This window comes from Haemorhous mexicanus, chromosome Z (assembly GCF_027477595.1).
Source record: "Haemorhous mexicanus isolate bHaeMex1 chromosome Z, bHaeMex1.pri, whole genome shotgun sequence".
Lineage (NCBI taxonomy): Eukaryota > Metazoa > Chordata > Aves > Passeriformes > Fringillidae > Haemorhous > Haemorhous mexicanus.
In genome coordinates, this window is record NC_082381.1 from 78,189,994 (window position 1) to 78,215,211 (window position 25,218).

At 41.6% G+C, this 25,218-nt stretch overlaps 2 protein-coding genes across 2 annotated transcripts in view; both read left to right on the forward strand.

The window, feature by feature from the left end:
• Positions 1–4,204, forward strand: part of RANBP3L (RAN binding protein 3 like) — a 32,149-nt gene extending 27,945 nt beyond the window's left edge. The window contains exon 15 of the mRNA XM_059836479.1: positions 1,719–4,204. Within this exon, the coding sequence (XP_059692462.1) occupies positions 1,719–1,762 (44 nt within the window). The 3' untranslated portion in view covers positions 1,763–4,204. The remainder of the gene's footprint in view (positions 1–1,718) is intronic.
• A 4,930-nt stretch (positions 4,205–9,134) lies between these two features.
• The window catches only part of NADK2 (NAD kinase 2, mitochondrial), a 28,780-nt gene continuing 12,696 nt past the window's right edge, over positions 9,135–25,218 (forward strand). Inside the window, exons 1-5 of the mRNA XM_059874085.1 lie at positions 9,135–9,550; positions 20,388–20,476; positions 20,829–20,917; positions 22,447–22,528; positions 23,855–23,938. Of these exons, the coding sequence (XP_059730068.1) occupies positions 9,200–9,550; positions 20,388–20,476; positions 20,829–20,917; positions 22,447–22,528; positions 23,855–23,938 (695 nt within the window). The 5' untranslated portion in view covers positions 9,135–9,199. The remainder of the gene's footprint in view (positions 9,551–20,387; positions 20,477–20,828; positions 20,918–22,446; positions 22,529–23,854; positions 23,939–25,218) is intronic.

A 25,218-nucleotide genomic window follows, 5' to 3' on the forward strand; every position in this document is an offset into this window, starting at 1 on the left:
ATTTGCTGTGCCTGATATTTTTATCAGATCATATTTTACCAGTTACAGCCTGAATATTTTTACCAACAAAATGCTCTGTAAATCTAAGTGGAGAGAAAAAGAACAATTAATCTTTAAATAGATTTTGAGAGTGGATGGGACCAAGAAGTCTTTGGAAAGTATTTATCTTTTCCCACTGCCTATAAAGTGAGCTGAGGAAGAGAATTTAGACTAAACAGTAAACTTATTGGCTGAACAAAGTCAAACAAGTAGAGTACATGGGAGGTACAAGGACGACACTGTCACTAGGCAAAGAAAAGTTTTATGCATTACTCCTTATACTCCACCTGTGAAATCTTCTCATAACTTCATCCTGATTGAGGAATCATCTCTTTTGATTGAGGTGCCCTCTCTGTAATTTTATCTTAGAAGCTATTAGAATGAATTAAAAGATTCTGGAATCTAAGACTAGGTAAATCCCAAGAAGTCTCTCCATACCCAGCCATAGACCTTACAAGGAAAATCACAGTGGGCAAAGTCATAAGAGTGTATCCTATTTGGATCCACAAAGAATTGCCTGGATTTTTGAGACTACTGATATTGAGAGCCAGTAGTCTCCAAAAACCAGGAGTGTGTTGGTCCAAGAGCCAGACAGTATCATAACATAGAAATGCAAAAGCACATGCATTTGCAGAACTGAAGAATGTTTTATTTTAGGGACGCTTTTTGGTCCACTATTCATATACTTCCCATTTCAGTTGCATTAGGACTCTCTGTTATGCTGGAGTTTACCAAAATTTAAAATGTTACAAGAGCTTTCTTTCTGTTTTGCAGTAAAGTACTTCTAAAGTTCTTAAAGGAACTGCTCTTCAGCAATACCACAGTAACTTGTGAAAAACTGCTTTGTTTGACATTTCTTGTCAATTTACTTTAAATTCTTCTCAATTGTTAAGGATTCCAAGCTATAAAGCTAACACACACATACCTGATAGTGATTAAAACAGAGGAAGAAGGAAAAGTTAAGAATTAAATTCTTTGTTGGAGTTTCTGTATTCTTTTCAGCAGGCACCAGTAATATCTAAAGCAGAGAAAAAAGACACTCTGTGATTGGTTTTAAATGCTCCCATATCAGGAAAGAGAAGGGGGAAGATCACGTTTAATATTCTGACAAACACAAGCTTACATTTCACTTGTAAAAGATTTTAAACTATTGGTAAGCATTTAGGGGTGGCCAGTAGTAGCAATTTTTAAGCAGATGCTGTGGTAGGGGTATTGTGTGTCTGACATTATTAGTCAATTCTACCTACTTTCTGCAGATGAGTCAAAGTCACAGAGATTACGCACCCAAACCACATTCTCATAACCAATGAGCTATTTGAAGGAATGTTGGATTTCTCACAGTTTTCTGAGCATCTGTAATGAAGTCTTAAAGCAGTTTACCCTCCATAGAGTGAGATAATTTGCACCCCGGGTACATTGCCCTACCTAGACATCAGATTCCTTGGTGGTTTTTGTGCTTGTCTTTATTGACTTGGAGGGTCATAGGCTTCATTCATGATTCACATGCTCAAATATTTGTGAATAATCCTCTGTTATCTATTTACCTATTTACCTAAACCAGGAACTGATCATATCCAAACTTTAACCTACTGCTTTGGTATTATGAAATGCTGGATTGTTTCAAAACATGAATATTCTCAAATAAGCAAGATTTTTTTTTTCAATAAATTCTTTTTCAGATCATTCTAGATGGAACCGCAGGCGGTCTGTTGTCTGCTCATGATTTCTGCCAGAAGTACAACAACTCAGCTGGAAACTCATCTTCCCAAAATGTCTAAGCTGACTCATCAGCCCCTGGAGGGAGGAAATCAGATGCATATTACTTTATTACTTTTAAGTAGAGACTAATTTTAGAGACAGCTTAAGTTTAATTCATTGAGAAAGAACTTCAGATGCACTATTGAGGATTCCAGGCAGCCTGCTTTGCACTGAGCTGTGAATAACACCATGGCTTCCAATAGTCAAGAACTGTTACAGTCTTTCAATTTTAGAATTAAAAATATTTAGATACATTATTAGAGTGAGAATTTTTATAGGGAATAAGTACTTGTTCATCATATTGATGGATAATACCACATAAGCATGAACTAATAATATATGTGAACAGATATTTGTTACTTTTAATCTATTATTTAAAAGATACATTTGGAAAGCTTTAAATTTCGCCTCACTGAAAACATTTATTTAAAATTGTGTGGAAACATTCAGCATCCTGTTTTTAAGTACACACAAGCAAAACCTGGGTGGCAGTTTAGCATGACCAAGGCCTAAAGAAAATAGCCCCTACAGACCTCCCCCTATACAAGGGGTTATAGTTAATGTTTATTTTGAAAATATCTGGAGGGGTATGATTGCTGCAGAATTTAGTTTAAGGGAAAAGAACCATGATTTGCATCTTTCAGCTGTATGCACCAAAAGAATTCACCATGAAGAAGTAAAAGTCCATTCTAAGGGCTATATCAGCTTTAAAATTTAAAGTGTATCTGCTTGCTCATGAACACATTTCCAGCTGAAAAAAACAAACACCTGCACTTGTGTATATTAATTGTCCATTTGATATACACAAATAAATGCATGCACAGTACAACAGGATATCTACATTAAAAAAAATCCCTTAAATGTGTGAAATTATCTGAGATTACTTCTGCCTTAGCTGTAGCTATTCCAAACAGCATCATTCATGAGTATGTTACACATTCTCATGTGCATAATAATCCCAAAAGTGGCCAAGACACAGTTGCTCTGTAAAAGTCATTCCACAAACTAATGCCTTCTACCTAAACATTTTTGTGAGAAAAAAACTCCAATTCCCCTGTGAATCAAGACTTGCAGGGTCATTCTAAGCCCATGCACAGTAATACACACCACTTATGTTCCGTGTTTTCATTCTGTCAAAAATAGAATTGTCTGCAATCTCTCCACTGCCACTTCCCTGATGTCCTCCGTATTGTTTGTCATCCTCAGAGCTGAAACAATGTTCTGAAATATCAAGTCCTTTTAATTAAGGTAATTGTAATGATTTCTCAGTCTAAAAAGCTGCAACACACCTGATCAGTCAAGTTGCAATTAAGTTTTCCCATCTGAACATGGTATGAAGTTGAAGCAATACTAGTTTCTTCCTGAATTCTGAGTGCACTGCCAAGATTTGTATCCAGATGAAATCGTTGTCTGGATTACACTGAATATAATGGCCCACCAAAATTAGCACTTCTCTGAGATTGATTTAGCATCTGGATGACAGTAAATTTAAGTGGAACTTGATTTCTGCCTTCAGAAAAAAGGGAGTGCTTCCCAACGGAGCACCTATATCAAACAGTGAAGTATGGGGATTCTCTTTGACTCCAATGTGCCAATAACAAAAATATTGTTTCCATAATGAGCTGTACATTGTGTCCTTTGTTATCAGCCTCACTCCTGACCACAACAACATCATTGACCTTCATATTTCATTGCTGCAAGTCATCCTCAGGGACAAAGCTCCATGTTATAAAAACTCAGGCAGTTGTAAAACACAGCAGCCCCATGTATTTAGCAACAGGTCATGGTGATATGTTTGCCCTGGAGTTCAGCTGGCTATGCGCTGAATGCAGAGTTTGATTTCAAAGTCTGTCCTGATAATCAAAGCTCTCTGTGAAACAGGATTTAAGCACCTTGTGACTTGATACCCCTCTAAATTCTACTACAGCTGTAAAATCCTTGGTAAATGAGGAATGTTTCCAGGGCAGGGACAAGAGAACTTTTTCAGACACAGTTCTTAAACTTTGTAATTTGCTCCCACAGCATACAGAACAAGGTTTATAAATAAAAGCTATTTTGATCTGCCTCTTCCCAAGATCCTTACATGTATACACAACTACACATATAAATACAAATACTCGTGCACACACACACTCAAACATGAAGCTCCATCTCCCAAAAGCTGAGGAGGAAAAGAGATGTTTATTTTAAAGACATTGGATACTTTGGTAATAGAGGAAAAAATTTTTGCTCTTAAGAACCTAATTATGTTTTAGTCTCACTGCACTAAAGTTCACTGTTCCTCAAGCCTGAAGGTACACCATTATGTAACGTATTAACTTGGTTTTAAAAATGTAGTTTGTCATTTTATGACACCTGGAGAGCAATTTCCGTGCCTCAACAATAAACCATTTTCTTACCACTTAAATTTCTGTGTAATTAGGAGTCTTATTTTGTGTCCCAGTTAGAGCTTCCAAGAGTTAGAGTTCATGCTGCAGAATCTCAAGCCTGCTTTCCTAAGGAAACATACTAGTGGTTGTGCACACCATTCACCTGTCAGACTGAGTCCATTGTTCAGTTTCAAAGAATTGCACAGGACCTAGAATGCTCTAAGATGATTTAAATTCTTCAGGAAAACTGGCAGTTGCTGAGTGATAGAAATCAGAGAAAGGTATCCTTTGAGGAAAGAGTTGCAGGGTAAGCTTGGTATTTTCTGTGATGCTGGTGGGCCTGAGTGGTGTTTTTCTGCTTCTGTACAAGCTGCAGCACTTTCTGGGAGGGAGAAGAAACAGAGCATGGAAGGATGGGTCCCTTTAGCTTGAAAAGAGGTATGGAGACATGACCCAAACCCATATGAAACTAGACATGATTTTTTTTTTCCCCCCAGATAAATTTCTATCTATGAGAAACCCCAGTGATGAATTTATATACATAAGGGATGTAGAGCTGGAAGATCTTATATATTCTTACAGTAGTAATTTTCCCAAGGAGGGCAAACTACCAGTTATTATTATTATTATTATTATTAATAATAATAATAATAATATTCTAATAAGATCAGGAACATCTAGCAGAATCTTCTTGGATGGGACAGACTGAATGTCCTACTTTGCATTCTGGAGGTGTTTGTATCCCTTCATAAATCTTGTCCCACAGGTCTTTATGTCATGCTCTTTAGTGACCTCTGAAATAGTTTTGGCAGACTGTATGAAGTTAAGAGTTAGGTAATATCTCTACTGAATAAATAAATACAGGAAAAGCTCCTAGCATGTTTGCTTTCACTGCTAGTGACAGCCAGTATGACATGGACAGGGAGGGAAAGAGCATCCTCATTTCCCTTAGGTTTTAAATGCCTTACCACAGGGCTGTGCTGGCAGAAAACTTAGAAAAAGCATGCATGTCCCATTCTACAGCAGTTCTCTGTCTAAAAAGTGGACTTCAAATGAGAACAGTTTGTGTTTCACAAGCGCAAAAGTTATTAGTACAAAATAATGTGTCTGAAGCTGTTTGAGCATATTCAAATTGCTTCTGAAATGTTGAAGTTAATTGTAATTCACCACTTGAGGGATGGTCTAGTTTGCTTTGCATAGGCAAACAGCGGGAAGAAAAGTAGAAAAGTAAATCTCTGATAATTATGATATGTTCTAATGGAAGTGTGGACAAGAAAGCCTTGCTCTTCTCCTTGGTTTTGTGTAAAAAAAAAAAAAATCAGTAATTTGCATTGATAAATTGTACTTACTACACTTTTCCTTAAGCTTCTTCCTTGATTTTGTAATTTGGAGTTTCTGAAACTAATTACATGACTAAATTACATGACTCAATTATGCAGTTAGTGATGAGGGTACATACATGGCAAGCGAAGTGCAAGTTCTATCAGACTACACTTGCTAATACGTTCATCTACGTGCCTTGTAGGACTCTGATGTGCTGCATGAGCGATGCTCTCTAAGCCTTAGTCTGGAGTTTTCCTCTGGATTATCAGAATTAACAGCTGCAGTCAGCTGGCCTCAAAATCTGAGGACTTGGATTTATGAAATGTTACAGTGATGGTGTTCTTACCGCATCCCTTGTCCATGCACCTAACACTGATAGCATCACCATTTTAAACACAAGCAAACCACAATCATTTTCCGTTACCAGTAGCATTGAGGGTTACATAGAGTAAGTCTAGACAATGCAAATAATTGGATAAGTTAATTATATACTGGTTATTAATTAAACTATCACAAGAAGGCATTATTCAAAGACTTCAAGATAGAGTAAAAATTAATAGTTGTCCCAGATTGTAATTGCACTGCAAGCAACACATACATTCTTTTGGGTGGAAACAGGCTACATATGGAGATTATCTTATATAAAACAGCTGGCACAGTTGTGCATTGCCAGCTTTACAGCTAGCAAAATAGTTTAGGGAATAATTTATTATTTATGTAGAAATTTTTCCAGTTACTTTGTTACACAGAATATTTTGTGTATTACCTAGGTTTTTTTTAAAGTTCACAATATAACTTGAAGCATATAGAGCTAAGGATGCCTGGTTTTCTATGGATTGTCTTGAAATTTACATCATGTTTTATAACTTCTTGGTGTCTAAAATGGGCATTTCTCTGAAGCATTTTTCTAACTTCAGGCAATATTGAGGCATCTGTTTCCATGAAGAATTTTTAAGTGTGCCCAAACTAAAGTTGGTTTTGGTCAGCGAGGGGTTCAAAAAGTTATTACAGTGGAAATTCACTCCTAGTACATATTTGTGTCCTACAAGGATACCAGGTTTAAATGCCTATATTTATCTGTTTAATTTTGCATGAATTAATCTGTCCCTTATTCTACTGGATATATTGTTTAAAAGTAATTGAAAATGGGGCATGAAGACATGTTATATGTCACAAACTGAATATATCTCAAAATAGGTAAAGGGTCATTTGACAGATATGTGTATCTTCTTGCTGTATATCAGGTGTATGTTCAAATCAAGAATTGTAGTGAGGGAAGGGTTAGTGTCTAATGAACATTTTTTAAGTACGTCCATTTATAAAGACGCAAACTGTAAGGTTTGGGTTTTTTTTTTTTCCATCTTTATAAACTTTCTATAACATATGTATTTCATATATTATTGAAAGTTTAAATCCTTTTCCACAAAGACAATGAGATATCAGACAATCTGTACCACACAAATAGCTAGCCTATCAGAGACTTCCTTCTGGGAACTATGGATTAATCACTTCATAGTCCATGCTTCAGCATTGTTTCCAGAACTTTAATTATCTACTGATTTGAATTTACACTTTAAAATACATATTTCATATTTTATGTTTATAAGATTGCTGTGGGAATTAATTCAAAAGACCATAACATGATAATTGCATGACTTCAGAATAAAATACTGTTCCATACTCAAACTTAATGGTTGAAGCTGATTTAATTTTCAAAAATCAAAACAATTCAATATAAATAGACAATACACAAAGCACAAAATCTTAGAGGAGCAGCTAAATGGTCAACTAAGTTATGAAATAGATACCATTGAAAACAGAGTCATAAATTTTCGAAATCTCTTATATCTTTTAGGTCTCCAGGATGTTGTATTACCTACTGCTTTGTACAACCTTAAAGTTAATGGTTATACAGAATGAGGATTTTTCTGATTAGCAAGGGAATTACTTATGTTTAATTGGTTTCCTGGTAATCTGTTTTGTGATATTTTCCTTCAAGGCTAAGCTAATCAGTGGACAAAAAAATCCTCCTACCCACGAGCAAAGTCTGGAGAGAGCCTTTGTTTTGTGGGAAGAGCAGAATGGCTGCAGCTATGCTTATTTCCTAAGACTCCTGGCAAAGCACTGTAGGGGAGTGCTGCATTGACAGGCAGGAGTTGCTGCTTCCATCCCTTCCCCCAGGGAAGATGAGGAACAAGGTGAGTAATGAGCAATGCGTGTCTAAGTGAAGCCTTCAGTGCAGAAGGACTGTCTGTGGCAGTCGACGCCTGCGCATGCAGTTATTGATAATCATGCAAACCCCTACAGAATTTCTGGACAGCCTGCTTACAATGTTAAAAAGTAACTCAGGATCGATTATTTAATTTTTTTTTTTTACCTGGACTCACCAGACGCTGTCTCGCAACGCTGCGGACAGGTCCTTTCCGCCCTTCCTGCCACTGGCAAATGTCACGAAGATCAGAACAGGCATGGATAACAGAAGGAGCTTTCAAGCTACATGTATCTCACCAGCTCTCCGCACCAGATGCAGTATTTAGTCCTTCTAAAACACAGCACGTGCCCTGTTTTCCTACTTTCTGAATTATTTTCCGAATGTTTTTTCCCCTCCCCCGCCAGTTTCCCAGGGAAGCAGGCCAGCCCCCAGCCGGGCAATCCCACCTGACTTCTTTCCGCAGCCTGCGTGATGCCGGCCCCGCAGCCCCCTGCTCCAACGGGGCGTCATGTCACGAGTCGTGAGAGCGCGTTCGCTGTCCCGCGGGGTCTGGGGGACGCTGGTTAGTCTCAGAACACTGCTTGGTCTCAGAATTCCCGTGTATTCCCCAAAGCTATCTGAAGTTTCGCTAATGCACCATTATCAGTTCGTATTTGCCTTTCTGCGGTGCTGTAAAGCTGTCACAAAGACCGAGGACAGGAGCAGCAACACGTGAGATTTGTACACACGCAACCTAAGACCAAGTAATTTCTCCCTCTTTATCTCTTTAATACTATCGCTGCCTCCCGGGCCACTAAGAGGACTAGTCGGGCACTGGTGGCATTGTCGCTGTCCCCTGGGTCACAGAACACTGTAGGGGCGGGTACTGGGAACACTTTGGGGCACGGGAAGCACCGGCGGTACTGTTGCTGAGCCCTGGGACACGGGGGAGCACTGGGAAGCACTGGGGAGCACCGGGAAGCACAGGGGACACTGTCACTGTCCCTGTCCCCTCACGGCGGGGGGCGGTGCCGCACCCTTTACGGCGCCCGGGGGGCCGGGCGCGAGCACATCCGCGGCGCGCCGCCTACGTGCCTCGCGTCCCGTCCCGTGCGCCGGCAGGAGCCGGGGCGGGGCCAAGCAGGCGTGGGCAGGGACCGGCGGAGGGGGGGGGGGGGGGCGCGGCCGATGGTTCTTCTCTGCGCATGCGCAGACGGCTCTCCCCAGGGGCGCGGGGCGGGGCGTGGGGCGGGGCGCGGGGCGGGGCACGCGCGCGCCGCGCGCTGTGCCCCGGTTGGCTGGGGACGGCGCACGCGCCAGAGATAGCGCCCAGGCCCCGCCCCCAGGGGGGCGGGTGTCCGGCGGCGCAGCTCCCTATTGGCGGCGCCGGCGGCTGCGCGCGGGGAGGGCGGGGCGGCGGGTGCGGCCGGGCCATGTGTGCCGGGCGCCGCCGCAGAGCGGCCGTAGCCGCCGCCGGCAGCGCCGCGCCCGCCCCGGGGAGCGGCGCAGAGCCCGGGAGATGTTTTCCTCTTGGGGCTTCCCCTGTAGCCGCCTCTGCCTCGCCGGCCGGGCGGCAGCTCGCCGCTCCGCGCTGCTCTGCCAGCGGACGGCGGCTTCCTCCTCCCTGCCGTGGCTGCCGCTGCTCGGCGGCGCCCACCGGCGCCTACTCGCGCTCGGCGGGCTGAGCCCCTCCGCGGCGGCGGCGGCAGCCGGGCGTGGGGCGGCGGGGGCCGCGCCGTTCGGGTCGGGGGCGGCGGGGGGCGGGTTCCGGCCTTCGCGGGTGGCGGTGGTGGTGAAGACGACGCGGTACGAGTTCGAGCAGCAGCGGTACCGCTACGCCGGGCTCTCTGAGGAGGACCTGAAGCAGCTGGTGAGCGGCGGGAGGGGCCGGCGGTCCTGGACACCGAGGGCGTTGCCGCGGGGCTGCCGCAGCGTTTGGGGGGTTCCCAGGGTGATGCCTGGTTCCGGCGAGAGACGACCGGGGTGATGCCCGATTTCGGAGAGGTTTCCGAGGTGATACCCGGCTCCGGCGACGCCGCCGGACCGCTGTGTCCGAGTGTTCCTGGTGTTCCCCGGGCCTTGGTGGGGCGGAGCCGGCGGCCGTGGAGGTGAGCGGGGTCGCGGCCTCTGTCCCCGCGCTCTGCCCCGGCTGCCGGCGGCTCTGCCCTGCCGTCTCTTCCGTCCCCGGGCCCCTGATCCTGATGGAGCTGCTAAGCGGCACGGCCTGGAGAGGGGCACGAGTGGCGCCTCTGGACATTCATCGCTTGCAGGCTGCCCAGAGACTTGTGTAGTAAGCGTGTTTGGGTTTTACCCTCGGAGGGATTCCAGTGGCCCTCAGCAAACTGCAGTCTTTTTCTTACTGTGTGTAGTATAAAGATAAGAGAAGTGCATGCTGAGGAAAGCACAGTGTTGTAAAAAATCCCCTCTGTGCCTTAGCGTGGACTGATTGGCATTTCCTCCGTTTTCTTGCCTCACGTCCTCACTCCATCCTTTACGTATTTTCCTCTATTCAAACGGACAAGTCTCTCTCAGATCTACCCTTCTTGTTACAGTTTTTAGAAAAGCCTTTTTCTTTAGTCTCTAAGAAACCTTTATGTAAAGGTCCATTACTGAAGGTATACTAAGGAAAGCAAGTGTCTCTGAGAGTTGGTATGTGCCCGGTGTCTTGTTTTCATCTCCATCATGCTCAGTGACCTCATCCAGTTCTCCCTGTACCCGGTAGCTGTCTTCCCGTGTTCATTTGTCGCGGGTGGGTTGAAAAAAGGTACCTGCAGGAGTTACTTTGGCTGCCAGCAGTCTGTGAAGTCCATGTCATGAGCTCATATTTTTATGCCTTTATTTTGGATAAGTCCATTACTTTAATTTGTCCACAGATTCGTTTGTGTCTGTCAAGTCTTTGGTCTCTTACAACTGGAAATACTTCAGATCTCTGTTACTTTGCAACATTTAGACTAAACTGGTACATGTGCTTAACTTATGTGGCAAGGACAAATGGCTGCGTAGCCTTGCTTTGTATGAAGCAGGGATAAAGTGTACAGTATCTACAGCAATGTCTATGTGCTTCAGTTGGTCTTTTACCTCCTATGGAATTTCTGTCCAGACATTTTTTACATGTTTTACAGTTACAGTTCAACAAGTTGAATATCAGTCTGTGTTGATTCTCATGTAGCTTCCTGTTGCTGAAGTGTTCCAGTACTTCATTTCATACACATGTTAGGGGGCAAAAAAGGTCTCTCACAGCTCTACTGTAAGACTTTTCATTTAGCTCTTGTGAGAAATTATTTCTTCTTGTTGAATATGAAGGTTGTCCTCAGTGTGCAGTTAAGCCCAGGAAAAGCAGATTGGGTTTGTTTGGTTACTTTTCCCAAACTGCTTCTGTACAGGCAGGACTGGGACACTGAATCAGTGAGCAGTATTGCACAGCCCTTAAGGTGCTCATGACTAATGTAGTGGTAGCTGCAGTTTCTTTTTTCGTGAGAATGCATATTTTGCATGATTGGTAACCTGTGTTGCTCTCAATATGCGTTTTTAAAGAAGTAACTGTGAACTCAGTGAGTGATTATAATAGTTGCAGAAACACCTTAGAGTTTGTCCTTTTGGAGAAACTTACAGGTCCACAATAAATGTATTTGGTATTTGTGATGGTTCTAGAATTTCTTTTCTAGGACTGGTGCTTTTTTAATATCTACCTTTCCCCTTAAAATACTGCCTTGTGAGGAATTGCAGCAATAAAACTTGGTGTCGCCAGGTAGACAAAGCCCAACTTGCCTAACTATGTGTGTAGCAATATTGAGTTAAGCTCTTGCTGTATGGGCGGGAATACAAAGATTTGTGCAAGAACACATTGAAAAGGTCTTGGCAGAATTTTGTTTTTGAAACAGAAAATAAGAGAGCAAAGGAATTATCCTTGCTGCCTATTTCTTAAATTTTTTTAGCTAACCTGTAAAAATTTCAGTATTTGCATTCTTCTGTGACTCTGGTCTCAGGTCTTTTTTCCTCAGACTGAGTTAATGGCAGCCTCACTGAATATATTATGTGAAGGTTCAGAAGACTCATCCTTACTGTTGGGGTGATCACTTTGTAGCAGAGTGATTGCTGTCAAGTGTCCTTCCCCCACAGTGCCATTGTGGGCAGCTTGAGAACACGATGCATTTTGCTCCCTGGTGTTAGCTGCAGTCCATGTTCCCTGTGTCTCATTTTCTCCTGGGGAGACTTCAGAAACTGCTCCAAGGCAGCTGATCGCAGAAATGAGCCCAGGCACAGTTCTTTGGCTTTGCAGCACGGTTGTGTTGAAGGGCCATACAGAAGGCAGGGTGTTCATGTGAAAGCCTCAGGCTGGGATACAGGCAAAGAGTGAAAGCAAAAGAGTGTAGGGGAGGTTTGGCTCCTTTGATGCTCGGACCTGCTGGCTGATCCAGACGGTGGTGGGGATTGTGTTGTAGGGGCTCAGGCTTGGTTGGTCCTGGAGGAGGCTTGTGGTGTAAGGGAGCTGGCACCAAAGGAAGAGCATGGTGCTGTCATCCTCTGTCATGGACCTTCAGATGTCCAGACACTGGCTATCTGAAATACAGAAATTCAGTTTCAAGGCACTGTTGGAGGTTTAGATTTGAGCAACCTTACCTGGTTTGTTGCCTGCCTGTTGTGAGCAAAAGACATGTTTGCAAGTTTCTAGAAGATAGCTGATGTCTGTACTTGGAAACTTCAGATATCAGTATAGCACAATTAATGAAAATTATGGGCTTAATCAGTTCAGCCTGATCACCAAGACAGGCGGGCAATCTTGAATGTAGCTGTTTCAATCAGTGTGTTTATGTATTGAGGCTGAATATTCAGTGAGTAACTTGATGCAGAAATGGTGGTGCCTTTGGGCACACATCCTAATGAGATGAGATTTGTTCCATGTTTAAGGAGGCTGAAGATGAATCATTGGCATATGCCAATATGTACTAGAATATTATACAGATCATAGTATATGTCTTTATCTATGATATACTCAGTATAAATCATAGTATCCTTCAAGAAGCAGAATACCAGTAATGGAGGTGACTGGCTGACATTTCTAATAAGCCATAAAGGCCCTGGGCACCTGTAGCATAACCCTTCTGTAGCCTTACTTTTGGACGCTAAGTGAATTGTATTATACAAACACTATGAAATGTTGCAGAGTCAAAGCTGCAGGGTCACAATTCCAGAACTCAAATATTCTTTCTCTCTGCAGACAGCGATAGGAGAGGTCAAGGAACAGTCCAGACAGCAGAAGAGCAAAACTATTGGTGGAAAGATGGAGAGCAAGGGCTACTTTTACAGATCTACTAAACACTCTCTTTGCTTTATGAAGCTTAAGGGGCTGTTGGATTTCTAAAACTTGCAGTTACCAACTCTAAGTTATACTAATCTTTCTCCCAAGTCCCTACAGTTGTTTACCAGAAGTGACAGCAATTTGCATTTCTTTTGACCTATCTTACTGTGGTTAGCATCTAAATATGACTAGTTACAAAAATGAATGATTCAGTCAACTAATACTGAAGGCTGTTTCATGTTCTGTTTATTTCACTCTCAGTAAATCCATACAGAGGAACCACTGCTGTTGTCCTTACATAAACCAAGAGAATATAATGCCCCAGTAAAAGAGCTTGTTTCCCGACTTCTGGTTTTTGTTTTGTTTGATAGTGCAGATGTGGTAATTTACTGACTTCTCGCAGCTGTAAGGTATTTAGGGAAGATGAACAATTTACCTGTCCAAATACATTTCATACACAATTCTAATTATCTCTGAAAATGTCTTGTCATATGAAAAGTTTTGTTTGTCTTGGTCTTAATTGGAAGGAAGTTGTTCAGTGTGGACCAGAGTTGATATTGATATATTGTTGTGGCTGGTTTGTGGTTCTTTATTTGGAGCAGGGAGGGAGAGCAAGTTGTAGGTTTGGAACAAGTTTTGGCTCTCTTGGACCACTGCAACTAATTGCTAGGGGTGGTAATCTCAGTGATGTGAAGTTCATACAGCTTTATAGAAAACTGGTGTCTGGGTAGGGAAGAGGTAACCTGTTGTCAGGATATTGCTTCCCCTGAATGAGGCCAGTGAGAACTGGCAGAGGTGATGCATAGGGCAGCAGCAACATCCTCAGCAGGGCTGGCCAGGAAGGAAGGAAGAAATGTTGCCCAGCAGGTAGGTGAGCTTCAGCTGGGGCTCCTATGTTGTGTGCCAAAACAGCCCTGCAGAGCTGTGGATGGGATGTGGGGGGGGGTGTCTGTAGCAGAACACTGTCCTCCCACCCTTCTGCTCCTAGTTTAGATGTGTACAGCATTAGTTGTTGCTAGCCCATGCAGTAAAGTTTTCATGCCACTTCTTGTGGAAAATGTACTCTTTTACCTTTAACTTGATAGGTGATGAATTTTTGGTTTTAATTACAGAAAAATTCTTTGCTATTTTTTATATTAGGTGGTGAAAGATACCCTTTCAGTATCACTTCTGAATTACTTTTCCTGGGTACTAGTGTTACAGGCGTGGAACTCTCATACCACCACCTGAAGATATGGTTTTGGAAAATATCCAGGTATTTTGTTCTTAGATTTCTGGTTTAGAAGACTGTGCTTCAGTACTGATGCCTGTGATCCTCTCAAACACTTATCTAGAAAGTACTATGCTGATGTTTTCAGAATACTGAGATTTTTGCAAATGCAAAGAAGGCAGCAAATGAAAAAGCAGTATGCAAACTTCAAAGTTCAACTGAATTCTAATTTTAAAATAAAATCTGGTAATTTATCAGACAACTAAAAAAATGTTGCTTTTCTGAAAATCACTAAGTATGAGGGCAGTTAACCTCGTGTCCTCTTGTGGATCCAGATGTACAGGGTATATTTTAAGGTATGAATATTAAATAGAAACTTCCGTAATGAATGAGGTGATACTGTGAAGTTTTTCATTGTTCTGTTGAATTCAGGCTACCCATCTCTTCTTACCATGTAATGTGAATTTTTTCAGTGGATGTTCTTTTACAGAACACATATAGTGTTTTAAAGCTGTTAGGACTCTACTATTCTCTACCTTATCCTGAAAAGAGGGAGAAGTACAAACTCAGTTTCATGAATTGAAGCATACAGAATTCAAGACACAGGTTATATCCCACTAGGATTCGATAAAGCTAAAGACACTTTTTTTTTCAGAAATAAAATTTTTGAACTAATCCACTGGAAACTGAGATGGCTGTAAATGTTTCTCAGGTTACACAAACATGGTGTTCATTTGTTTATCTTTACCATTGAAATTTGATATAATTGCATTGGTGTTAAGTCACTGTACTGGCATCTGCTTTATTAAATTGTTCCTCCTATGCTGTTATTCTAAGAGGGGTCTGGAAAATGATGGATACAATTAAATGTGATGTAGTAATTATTTTTTCCATAAGATTTGTTTTTCTAGCACACCGTTCAAGTATACTCAGTCACATATAGCAAATAGATACAAAAATAGGGCATTTCAGTGTAATTCACCTAAATTAAACTTCTTTGACTGTATTACCAATCGTACTATGCTTTATACAGCTGAAGAAGGCTGCTTCTTGGAAGTGACTTTATTGCTGGTTTTAAGTACTTCATTAGTTGTGATTTACAGCATCATGTTGGTGTTGTGCTGAATTAATGAGAATGATTGAATTGCCTGGATTGCACAGGTTTTCTAGAAATCTTTTAGCAAAGAAAGCAGTTACCACTGTTTATAGTTAACACAACAATTTGCTCTGCCTTAGCCTTTGAATTGCAAGCCACTATGTGTATTCTTCAGATGTGGTTAAAATGACAATAATGCTTTAATGTGGTGGATGAACAACAGTAAGAAAACAGTTCATGGCATTTTAACTTTTTTTCATGTATGCCTCAAACTCTTGCCCTAAAGCAGCAATTCTGTAAAACTTCAGGAACGTAATGTTGCAGTTAAATCAGCTATTACAGAAGTAATGGTATATAAAATGCTACAATATCTATACTTCATAGTCATTATTCTACAGAACATACATTAGTGTATTGTAAGCAGCATTCGAAGGCTTGCCCTGACAGTGTAATGACAGTGAGGGGTCTAAATTACTGAAGAAGAAAGTGAGGAAAATAAAAGGAAAGAATATTCCTAGCTAAAGTAGTCCTCTGGACTTCTGCAGTATGAGGGGTGGTGCAGCAAACTGGTAGAAACATAGCAAGTAGCCAGGAACTATATTGTGAAAAATACTGAGCAACTGACAGCAAGTTAGTAAATCAGTTAGTAGTGCTGGTCAGGTAACTCCAGCCTTCTTGCTTTTCTTGTGTGGTAAGAACTGACTTACTGCATTGGTTAATTTAGCACATTTTTTTAAAAGAAAGTGGATAGAGCCTGTATAATATGTAGTAATCCAGACTGGGAAGGGAGGAGGAATTGGATTTAATGCTATGACTTGCAGCTCAACAGTACTTTGTATTGGAAAACTTGATTTGTGTTCAAGGCCTTATGGGAGGCTTAAACCTGAGCCTTGGTACTTCTGATCCACAGGAGGAGTTTGTGTCAGGAACCTGACTGGTTTTTCTGATGCTTTAGGTAAAATAAATACTCATTATTAAAGCCTTCCTGAAAACAGTGCCTTTATGGATTGGATTTTTTAGCTAATAAATTATCAGATGCCAGTGCATTTGAAGTTCTCTCAGAACCTGCAGCTGCTCACTGAGACTGATTGTAAAGTTCACTTTAGAGAGGGTTTCAGAGCACTTGTGCAAGTCTGAATGAGCTGGACTGCAGGCCCTTAAAGGAGCTGGGTGTCCCTAAATGGGTTAATCCACTGTATTACTGTACATTAATTGCAAACTGTACTGCCAACATAACTCTACTGAAACTGGCCCTGTCAATAGCAAAAGGTTGAGTGTATTAGGTTTGTGTGGCCAGGTTTCGGTAGTGGGGAGGACTACAGCTGTGGCTCCTGTAAGAAGCTGCCAGAAGCTTCCTCCATGTCTTAGAGCTAATGCTAGACAGATCCGAGACGGACACTCACTGGCGCAGGTCAAGCCATTTAGAGGTGGTAGTGTCATCTCAGTTGGTAACATATTTAAGAGGGGAAAAAAATTACTGTGCAAATAAAATTGCTCTCAGAGAGGAGTGGGAATGTGTGAGAGGAACATCTCTGCAGACACAGGGCCAGTGAAGGAGGAGGGGCAGGAGCTGCTCCAGGAGCCAGAGCAGAGATTCCCCTGCAGCCCCTGGTGCAGCCCTCGGCGAGACAGCTGTGCCCCTGCAGCCCAGGGAGGTCCAGGGGGGAGCAGAGATCCACCTGCAGCCTCTGGAGGAGCCACACCAGAGCAGGTGGATGTGCCTGAAGGAGGCTGTGACCCCGTGGGAAGCCTGTGCTGGAGCAGACTCCTGGCAGGACCTGTGGCCTATGGAGAGAGCAGCCCAACTGGGGCAGGTTCCCTGGCAGGATCTGTGACTTACAGGTCTTACACTATGCATTTGTCATAGTTTTAGTGTGGCACTGAGGTGCTGGATATGAGGCAGGAGCAGAGGCAGTGAAATACAGGTACATCTGTCTGAACATTGTCTGAACACCCTTTTTGCTGTGAGGGTGACTGGACACTGGCACAAATTGCCCAGCGATGTGGTAGAGGCTCCATCTGTGAAGATCTTCTAAAGCCATCTGGATCTGGACAGATGGATTCAGGTGACCCTGCTTGAGCTTGGGGTTGGACCAGAGGTCTGTTCTAGCTCAGCCACTCTGTGATTCTGTGCTTCTGACCACAAGGACTGTAGGCACTTCTCTGGTTCTTCAGAGTAGTCGAGTGAGAGCAGCTGCTGATTAGCATTCCTGTTGGATATACTTGACTGTGGTCAGGCTCAGTTGGGCTTCCCCTTTGTGAGTTCTTAGATGAATGAACTTGCAAGTTATCTCTGAACACAGAGAATGAGGCTGGAGATGAACAGACTGTTGTAATCTCTGGAGCCTTTTGCAAATCAGAACAATTTAATAACTCCATAAGTGTAGCCCTAACTAAACTAAAGGCCCTAACTTTTCATTTTTCTTGCTTAGTAATGTGTACTAGTTCTAGAGCTAAATTCAAAGAAGAGATCTACGCATTCAATGCCTGTTCTACAGTGCTGCTGAAATGGTTTATCCTGTTGTCAGAATACTGATACTTTATTTGCTGGGAAACCTCTTCTGTTTTCTGAAGCTGTTGATGAAATAATTTAACTCAGCTATGGCAAATGTAAGTTACAGAACAGACTCTGTTCCCTAGCAATGGCTCTACCCATACCTCTCCTTCCTGGTCCATGGAAGCCAGGGAAATGCTAGCTGTTGGCTTCTACTGATGTTGATGGCTTAAAAACCTGCAAATGATCACACAGAGAATATTACATTGTTATTGTTCTGAGATAAAAGCTCTCTTCCATCAAGTTGAAAGATAGCATGCTGACAAATTAGCCAAATAAATGAGGTACATGAAATTGCAAGATGGAGTTTGTGTTTTCTATTTTGTGTGGAACTAACAGCAGTCTGAAAAAAGTGTGCTGTTGCAGCAGTCTGCTTGTCAGGTGCTTTTTTCATTTGCTGCAGAGAATTCTAGAAGAACCCTGATTTTAGTAATGGTGTTTTTTGGAAATTTATTGTGGATTTCTTGTTCTTGTGGTAAGGCAAGGTGAATTTGTGCTTTGAATGTGGAATTGAAAATTCTTCTAGCAAATTAGACCTGTGCTGCTCAGCAGCAGATGTCTATGGGAGACAAATACCTCTTTTCCTTTCTACCTTTTCCTTTCCCCTCCAAGTGGATGATGGGAGGGTGACAGCAGACCTGGCAATGGGCTGTGCTGTAACTAGAATAGCCCTCTGTAATCTTTCACTCCCCAGAGCCCACAGGGGCATCGTTCAAGTTTCCAGTGCAACACCATGGACTCTGCAAGACCAAGAGATGTCTGGGGTGCACAGGCATTGTAGCTCAGGAGTAGAAACAGAGGATTTAAGTGTGTGAGGCAATTAATGGGACATAATACCCAGTATCCCAGTAAACCAATGCAAACAAGCTTTGGAAAAACCTGCAATATTTATCTGGATGTTTTCTGATCATCCACACATGTCTGTGTGTGATCATGCATAGCTGGCAGGCAGGTGCTTTCACTGTCTTCCTTTAGTGCTGTTGATACATCCAGGCAGCCTCTGAGTCTCTGTTGGAAGTGGTTTCCTGATCCTGGCTCTAGGACCACCTGAAGATTTTGTTCCTGCAATTGTAAATACACTGAGCGGAACAGCAATGCAGTTCCAGAGCAGCCAATTACATCCTTGTCTGTAACTACTTTGGTACGTAGTCCATCTCATGTGCTTAGCTCATGGTTGGATTTCTTGACGTGAATGGGTGTCAGATGAGTAAAGATTTCATTTCATGGGTATTGGATTGTGGTTGACTTCAACTGTCATATCCTGACAGTCCTCTCCACTTCTCTCTGGAGTTGAGAAGTCTATGAAAATGGGATTAGACAAGGCTGTCTGGCACCACTTTCTCTTGGAACGGTTTAAAACTTTGAATAAAGGCACTTGAATAAATTGCTGGAAGTAGCTGTTTAGAGCTTCTGGCACAGATGAATTCCTCTGGACAAACTCTAGAAGTTCTGTTTCTCAGCTGATAAATTGGTTTTAACTGTTCAGGGAAAAGGAAGCAGTGACAGTATAATTGTAGATTAATTCAGGCTAGAAGGAGCATCAGGAGTCTGCTGCTCAAAGCAGGTTCACTTTAACTACGAATGTATTTATAGACTCCTTTTGCTTAACATCCTTTGCACCCTCTTCCTTTCACTTTCTTTATCTCTAAATACACACACACACGTATTTGGCAGTATCAACCCCAGATGAGGCCCTCCCCCCCCCCCTTCCCGCTAAATAAGATAAAGAACATATGGTGACTGAATTACTCACACGAAAACTTGTTGCAAAACTAATCTCCAACAAGTCAGTAATCTCACCTGCTTGCTTATGACTGTATCTGTATAAACTGCAAAATGTTTCCATGGTCTGAAGAGTGTGTTGAGATTAATTAAGTATTCGAATTCTCCAGTTCCCAGGATGGATGAGACTAGAATGCACCTACACATTTTGTCTTGTTATTATCTACTTGTTTGACAAATGTGGTGTAAAATTCAGGGAACAGTATCAAAGGTACTAGGTAGATTGTCCTTAAGCTTTTTTTGATGCAGAGAAAATGTCACCTTTGTCAGCACTTGGCAGTCTTCCATTTTAGCTCAAATACCTTTTGAAGAGTAATGCTGGAGGTGTTCCAGGCTCTGTTTCCTTAATTGTCATTCCTATTGCTTTTTTTGTTGTCTGTCTTCTCTACAGCACAATTTTGAGCTAACTGGGTGTTTCAGCCCATGGCAGAAGTATAGTTAGTATAACTGTATGGATTCATGTAAACTTTAAATCAGTTGTCAGATTCAGGAGGAGCAAAGTGTCTGAAGTTGCATGGAAGTCAATGTAGTATGCTTGTTTGCATATTTGTGTATTCCATGATTCTTGACTTCTGTGGCCATTTGATTCACTTAATGAGCTAGTCAATATAACCTGACTGCTGTGTATATAGAAATGTAATTAATGGAAGGCTTATAAGAATGTATCTCTGCTGAGAGAAAATAGCAGTTTTTTATAGCTTCTGTTTGCATTGCTCAACAGCACTTACTGTACTTAACTTCTACAAATATCATTTGTGTCTTGCAGCTTGCCTTGAAGGGATCTAACTATGCTGGTCTGCTGGAACGGCATCGCATTCATACAAAAAATGTGGAGCATGTTGTGGACAGCTTACGGTAAGAATGTATGGCTGTGAGGATTTCAGACACAGTGCAAATATCTGTGGATCATGTGAAACAAAAGGAAGCCTCCTGTTTCAAATGCTAATAAAATAGAGTACTGAAAAGAGAGGGGTGCAGGTGAGCAGTAATTCCTAAAAGAACTGTCATGTGAACTGGCTCAGTTCAGTTGACTAGCATGTTCTATTATGGTCTTGAAAATAAACCAGAAAGTGGTACAGGATTTATGTGTCAAGTGTTTTTAAGCCAAGTATGTCTGCAATTACTCCTTAGCTGCATTACAGCTTTTTGGAAGGCTGTGACAAGGAACAGTACATAACAGAATTCAGACTTTTTCTGAACTTTACAGGGACGAAAGGATAGAAGTTCGTCTTGTTAAGCGTCGAGAGTATAATGAAGAGACAGTTCGGTGGGCTGATGCTGTTATATCAGCAGGAGGTATGACTTTATGGAAGGGAAGTATTTGTTTCAGTATGTTTTCACAGATATGTTTCTCAAAAATACTTGGCAGGTATACTTTCCAGGAAGGAACTGGAAATAATGCACATTCTGAAAACAAATCGCTAATCGTCAGAAAATCTGACAAAAAGCAGTGGTTATGACCACTTTGTCTACCTCTAGTATCTAAAATTGTAGCCCATGGAAGTGAACCCCCATGCATGGCCACTCGAAAAGTTTTTCATGTATGAAACAATATAAACTGTGGTATTTACTATAGTTTTCAACTAAAGAGGGTAAAATTCTTGATGTCATGTAATTGTATGTAGCCCTAAAACTGACTCATTGCTTTTTGGGATGTGAGGTGTAGACTAACATACTACCTCATGGTCCCCTTGCTCAAACTGTCTTTCTTGCTTTCACACTTAATCCAGTGACTGGCGTATCAAGTTGGATGGTACAGGTAAAAAGTCTGCAGCTTCTGAGCATCTTGTGCCACTGATCAATGTTTTCCAGATGAACCAACAGAGCAATTAACCTGATTGTTTATCTTTAATATTGGATTGCAGCAGTCCCTTCAGTGTCATTTTTTGGGATATGCTGCAAATACAGCCTTGTGTTGCTGGGCTCTGACATAGTGTTACTCATCTGTGGCAAATAGGCTTGACCACAGCTTTCTCTCTTCCCACTAGTCCAGTTTGCCCTTAGGTACTGATCACCATGAAGAATGGGTAGAAAGGTTTATTCCTGGAGCATCCTGTCACACTCTTGTGGATTTCAAAGAACTTCCCCAAAGTGCCAGTTTGTCTTTGGCAAAATTTTTCATGGTTGAGGCAAGCAGCTGGGAAGTAATAATACATCATCTGAGGTTTTCAGAGCTTTATGTCTTCATGCTGTTCAGAGCTTATATCTTCTTGCAGAGACTGAAGGAGGTTATAGTTTTCTTTCTGTTTAACAGACAGGAAAAAATACCAATATCTAGAGAAACCAGTACATTTAAAGTTTTCTAATCTCAAGATTTCTACTTATCCGAGACATCTTTTCCAAATGTGCCTATTTGGGGCCAAATAAGACCTTTAAATTGCCTTTTTGGAGGACAACTGGGGTGAAGCTAAAGTCATTGTTTTTATGTGACTCACAGTAACATTTGGTTTTGTTTCCTGTCTCCTGTGGCTTTGTTTAGCAATACTTTCTAAATTTACTTTTGCTAAAGAATTTCTCTTACCTGCTGATAAATGTACAGAAATTCCCATAAATCTCTTTTAAAGCTTGCTTTTGCCATGTTCAGTTGCCTGGGCATGTATAGCTGTCAGATAAGTTGTACTTTTTCCAGTCATGTTTGCTATCTCAAATTCAGTTGTCACTACTCTTATTTGATAAGATGTCAGTAGTTTTGTCCCATTGTATTTTTGTCCAGCTTGCCTGATTTGTTGTTGATATAAATGCACATAATGCTAATGCTGGAGTACATTCTGTTTGGGGTACGAGAATGTGAAGTGACATTAATTTTTGATCTGTTTTCTTTGTAGGTGATGGTACAATGTTGTTGGCAGCCAGTAAGGTCTTTGATAAATTTAAACCAGTCATCGGAATAAATACTGATCCTGAAAGGTAAAAACATATTTGGGGAAGCAATGCTTTATTTAATATTAGGTATACTGTGCATCTGTTTTCGTGGTACGTGAGGCATACCTGTAGCATTTGGCAGCATAATTGTCTGTTTTAGCTGGTTGTAGGTACCAAGGGAACATTTTGGTTTTTTTAGAGAAGTTTGTACAGGGAGTTATCCTGTCTCATCTGAGAGGACATTAAGTAGTATTGGACAAGCATGCCTATGTTACAGTGCCACAGATGTTCTTACACACCAGTGTAACAGCACTTGCAGCTAGTTAACTTGTATTACTAACCAGAGTTTGAGGCTAGAGGTGGCAGTACAGAACTTAGGAAGAAGGACTTGGTTAAAGCAGCTGAGTGTGGTGCCTGAACACACAAAACCTTAATTTTTTTGTGAAGAAGGTGGATCCAGTAGAGGCTCAGATGAAGAAGTTTGCTGTTGTTTCTTAATGTAAACCATAAGATACCTCAGAAAACTCCTGAAAAAATTGATGGCACATAGCTGTCCTGTTATAAACTCTGCACAAGCTTGATCCACCTGCCCACATCAATCTTGCAGCTCAGTAGATACAGTGTGTTAGTATTGCTTCGTTGGTATAACCTTCAAATGGATGTCAAGTGAAACTCAGAATTCACCAAGTCTTTGCCTGCTGAGAAGTCCAGATTTAGATTTCTGCTTGTGATAGTTCTGCTTTTCTTGATATTGACAGTTAATTTATTCCTAGTACATAAAGTGGAGGTCAAAATGTTTAATTCCTTTAATACCTTCTTTTCCAAAACTTTTCAAATGCTCTGAGTAGCTATTCTGCATTATCAAGCCTGACTAGTAGGGGCTCAAATAACAAGTGCCCTCAAATTGTCACATATTACTCATGGAAGGGAGCAGGGTCTAGTCTTCTAGTTTTGACATGAGATTCTTTTGATCATAGGCATGTTGCTTAGCTGTTCATGTTGCTAACTTACGTGTAAGTGGAGAATGGTTTTTTTTCCTCACCTGCCAGGTTTATGGAGTTTAAATTGCTTTCCTAGAATGGTGACAGGAACTATATTAGTGCTTACATATTCCTGCAGGATTATTAGCTGAACAGTTTTTAGGGGAAATATTGGAGAAATAGCTTGTCTCAGACACACAGAATCCAGGAGCTGAGAGCAGTGTGTTGTTGCTGATGTGGTACTGTGCAAGAACAGTAGAGATTCCTAAAGGTCTAAGAAGTGTAGCTTTGCTTGATGTAACACATAGGGAGATTTGTTTTGTTTTGTTTTCCAAAGGTACCAAATCTGAACAGTAATACTATAGTTTTCATTGTCATTTTCTGCTACCAGATCAGAAGGCCACCTGTGCTTGCCTGTGAGATACACCCATTCATTTCCTGAAGCACTACAGAAGCTTTATCGTGGTGAGTTCAGGTAGGATTCACTGATCTTTGGTTTCAAAGACATAGAGGGATTGGGAAACACCTAATCATGTGCAATTCCTAAGAAGCAGCTGAAGCTCAGTAAAATCTTAATGGCTTAAATTGTGAATTCTGTGTAGATGTTTCTAATATTGAAAAATTAGTTTTTTTGTCAAGAGGGAGACTAAAACTGACTGCCAGTTCCAGAAAAATTCTTCTGGGATGACCTGCAATAATTGATTTTCACTTCTGACTTAGCAAATTCATAAATGAGGAACTGTATTCTTGTAATGGGTATATTTATGTATTTTAGGACTGTCCTGATTTAGAGCAAATTTTGGAGGAAACTTTTGAAGTGAAAGCACTCTAGAAAGCAAACACAAGCTGCACCTGCCAGGGAGTTTAGAAAGAAAAATCCAAACACAGACGGTTTGGAAAGAAAAATCTCTTTCAAGAAAAGTGGGAAAAACTGTTTATTTAACAGGCAAAGTACTCACAAACATGAGAAAATGAACAGCATTAAACAATGTAACCTCTCACTGTTCTGAAGAGATGGCAAATTCAGAGAGAGTCCTTGTCACGGCTGTAGCTTGGCTCAGTCTCTTATCCATCCCTCTGGTGCTGGAATGCAGCATCCCGGCCCCGGAGGGCCACACGTGTGAGCTCCTGGTGCCATTCTGGGTGTTCAGTCCAGAGCAGGGCTGATCAGTTCCAAGAAAAGCAAAAGCCACAGTCCAGGGAACTTCTCTGCCTAAGCCAGCTAAAACCTGACTAAAAGCAAAGGAGAGCTCTGTCCTGCTGTCTGTCCGTGCTGCAGACAATGCAGTCTGTGGGCAGGAGTGCAGGAGAGTGAGTGCAGTGCCTGCAGACAAACCACACACTTCTTCCCTCCCCTTCACTCTCAGAACTGTCTTAGAGGTGCAGAACTTAATATCCAGCATAAACTGGTTATTAACTGGAACAGACAAATGGGGATACAAGCATCATAAAGTCACTCTAGGACAAGGACTCAAAAACATGTAGTACAGGGATGGCCATAAGAATAGAAGCTAATGAAACACATACACTTAGAAAATGGTCAAAGTGTGTTGCATCTGGGATTTTGGTGATGAGATAAAGTGGCTTAAATTTTGCTGACAAGTTAGTGTAAGGCAAACATTTCTTCATGCTGAATATAGCTTGATGTTTCCAGTACTAAATATTCTTAAAATAGAATAACCTCACTTGATTTAAAAAGAAACAAGAATTTTAAAGGACAGACTAGAGAAGAGTTTTTAATAACTGCTTAAGAAG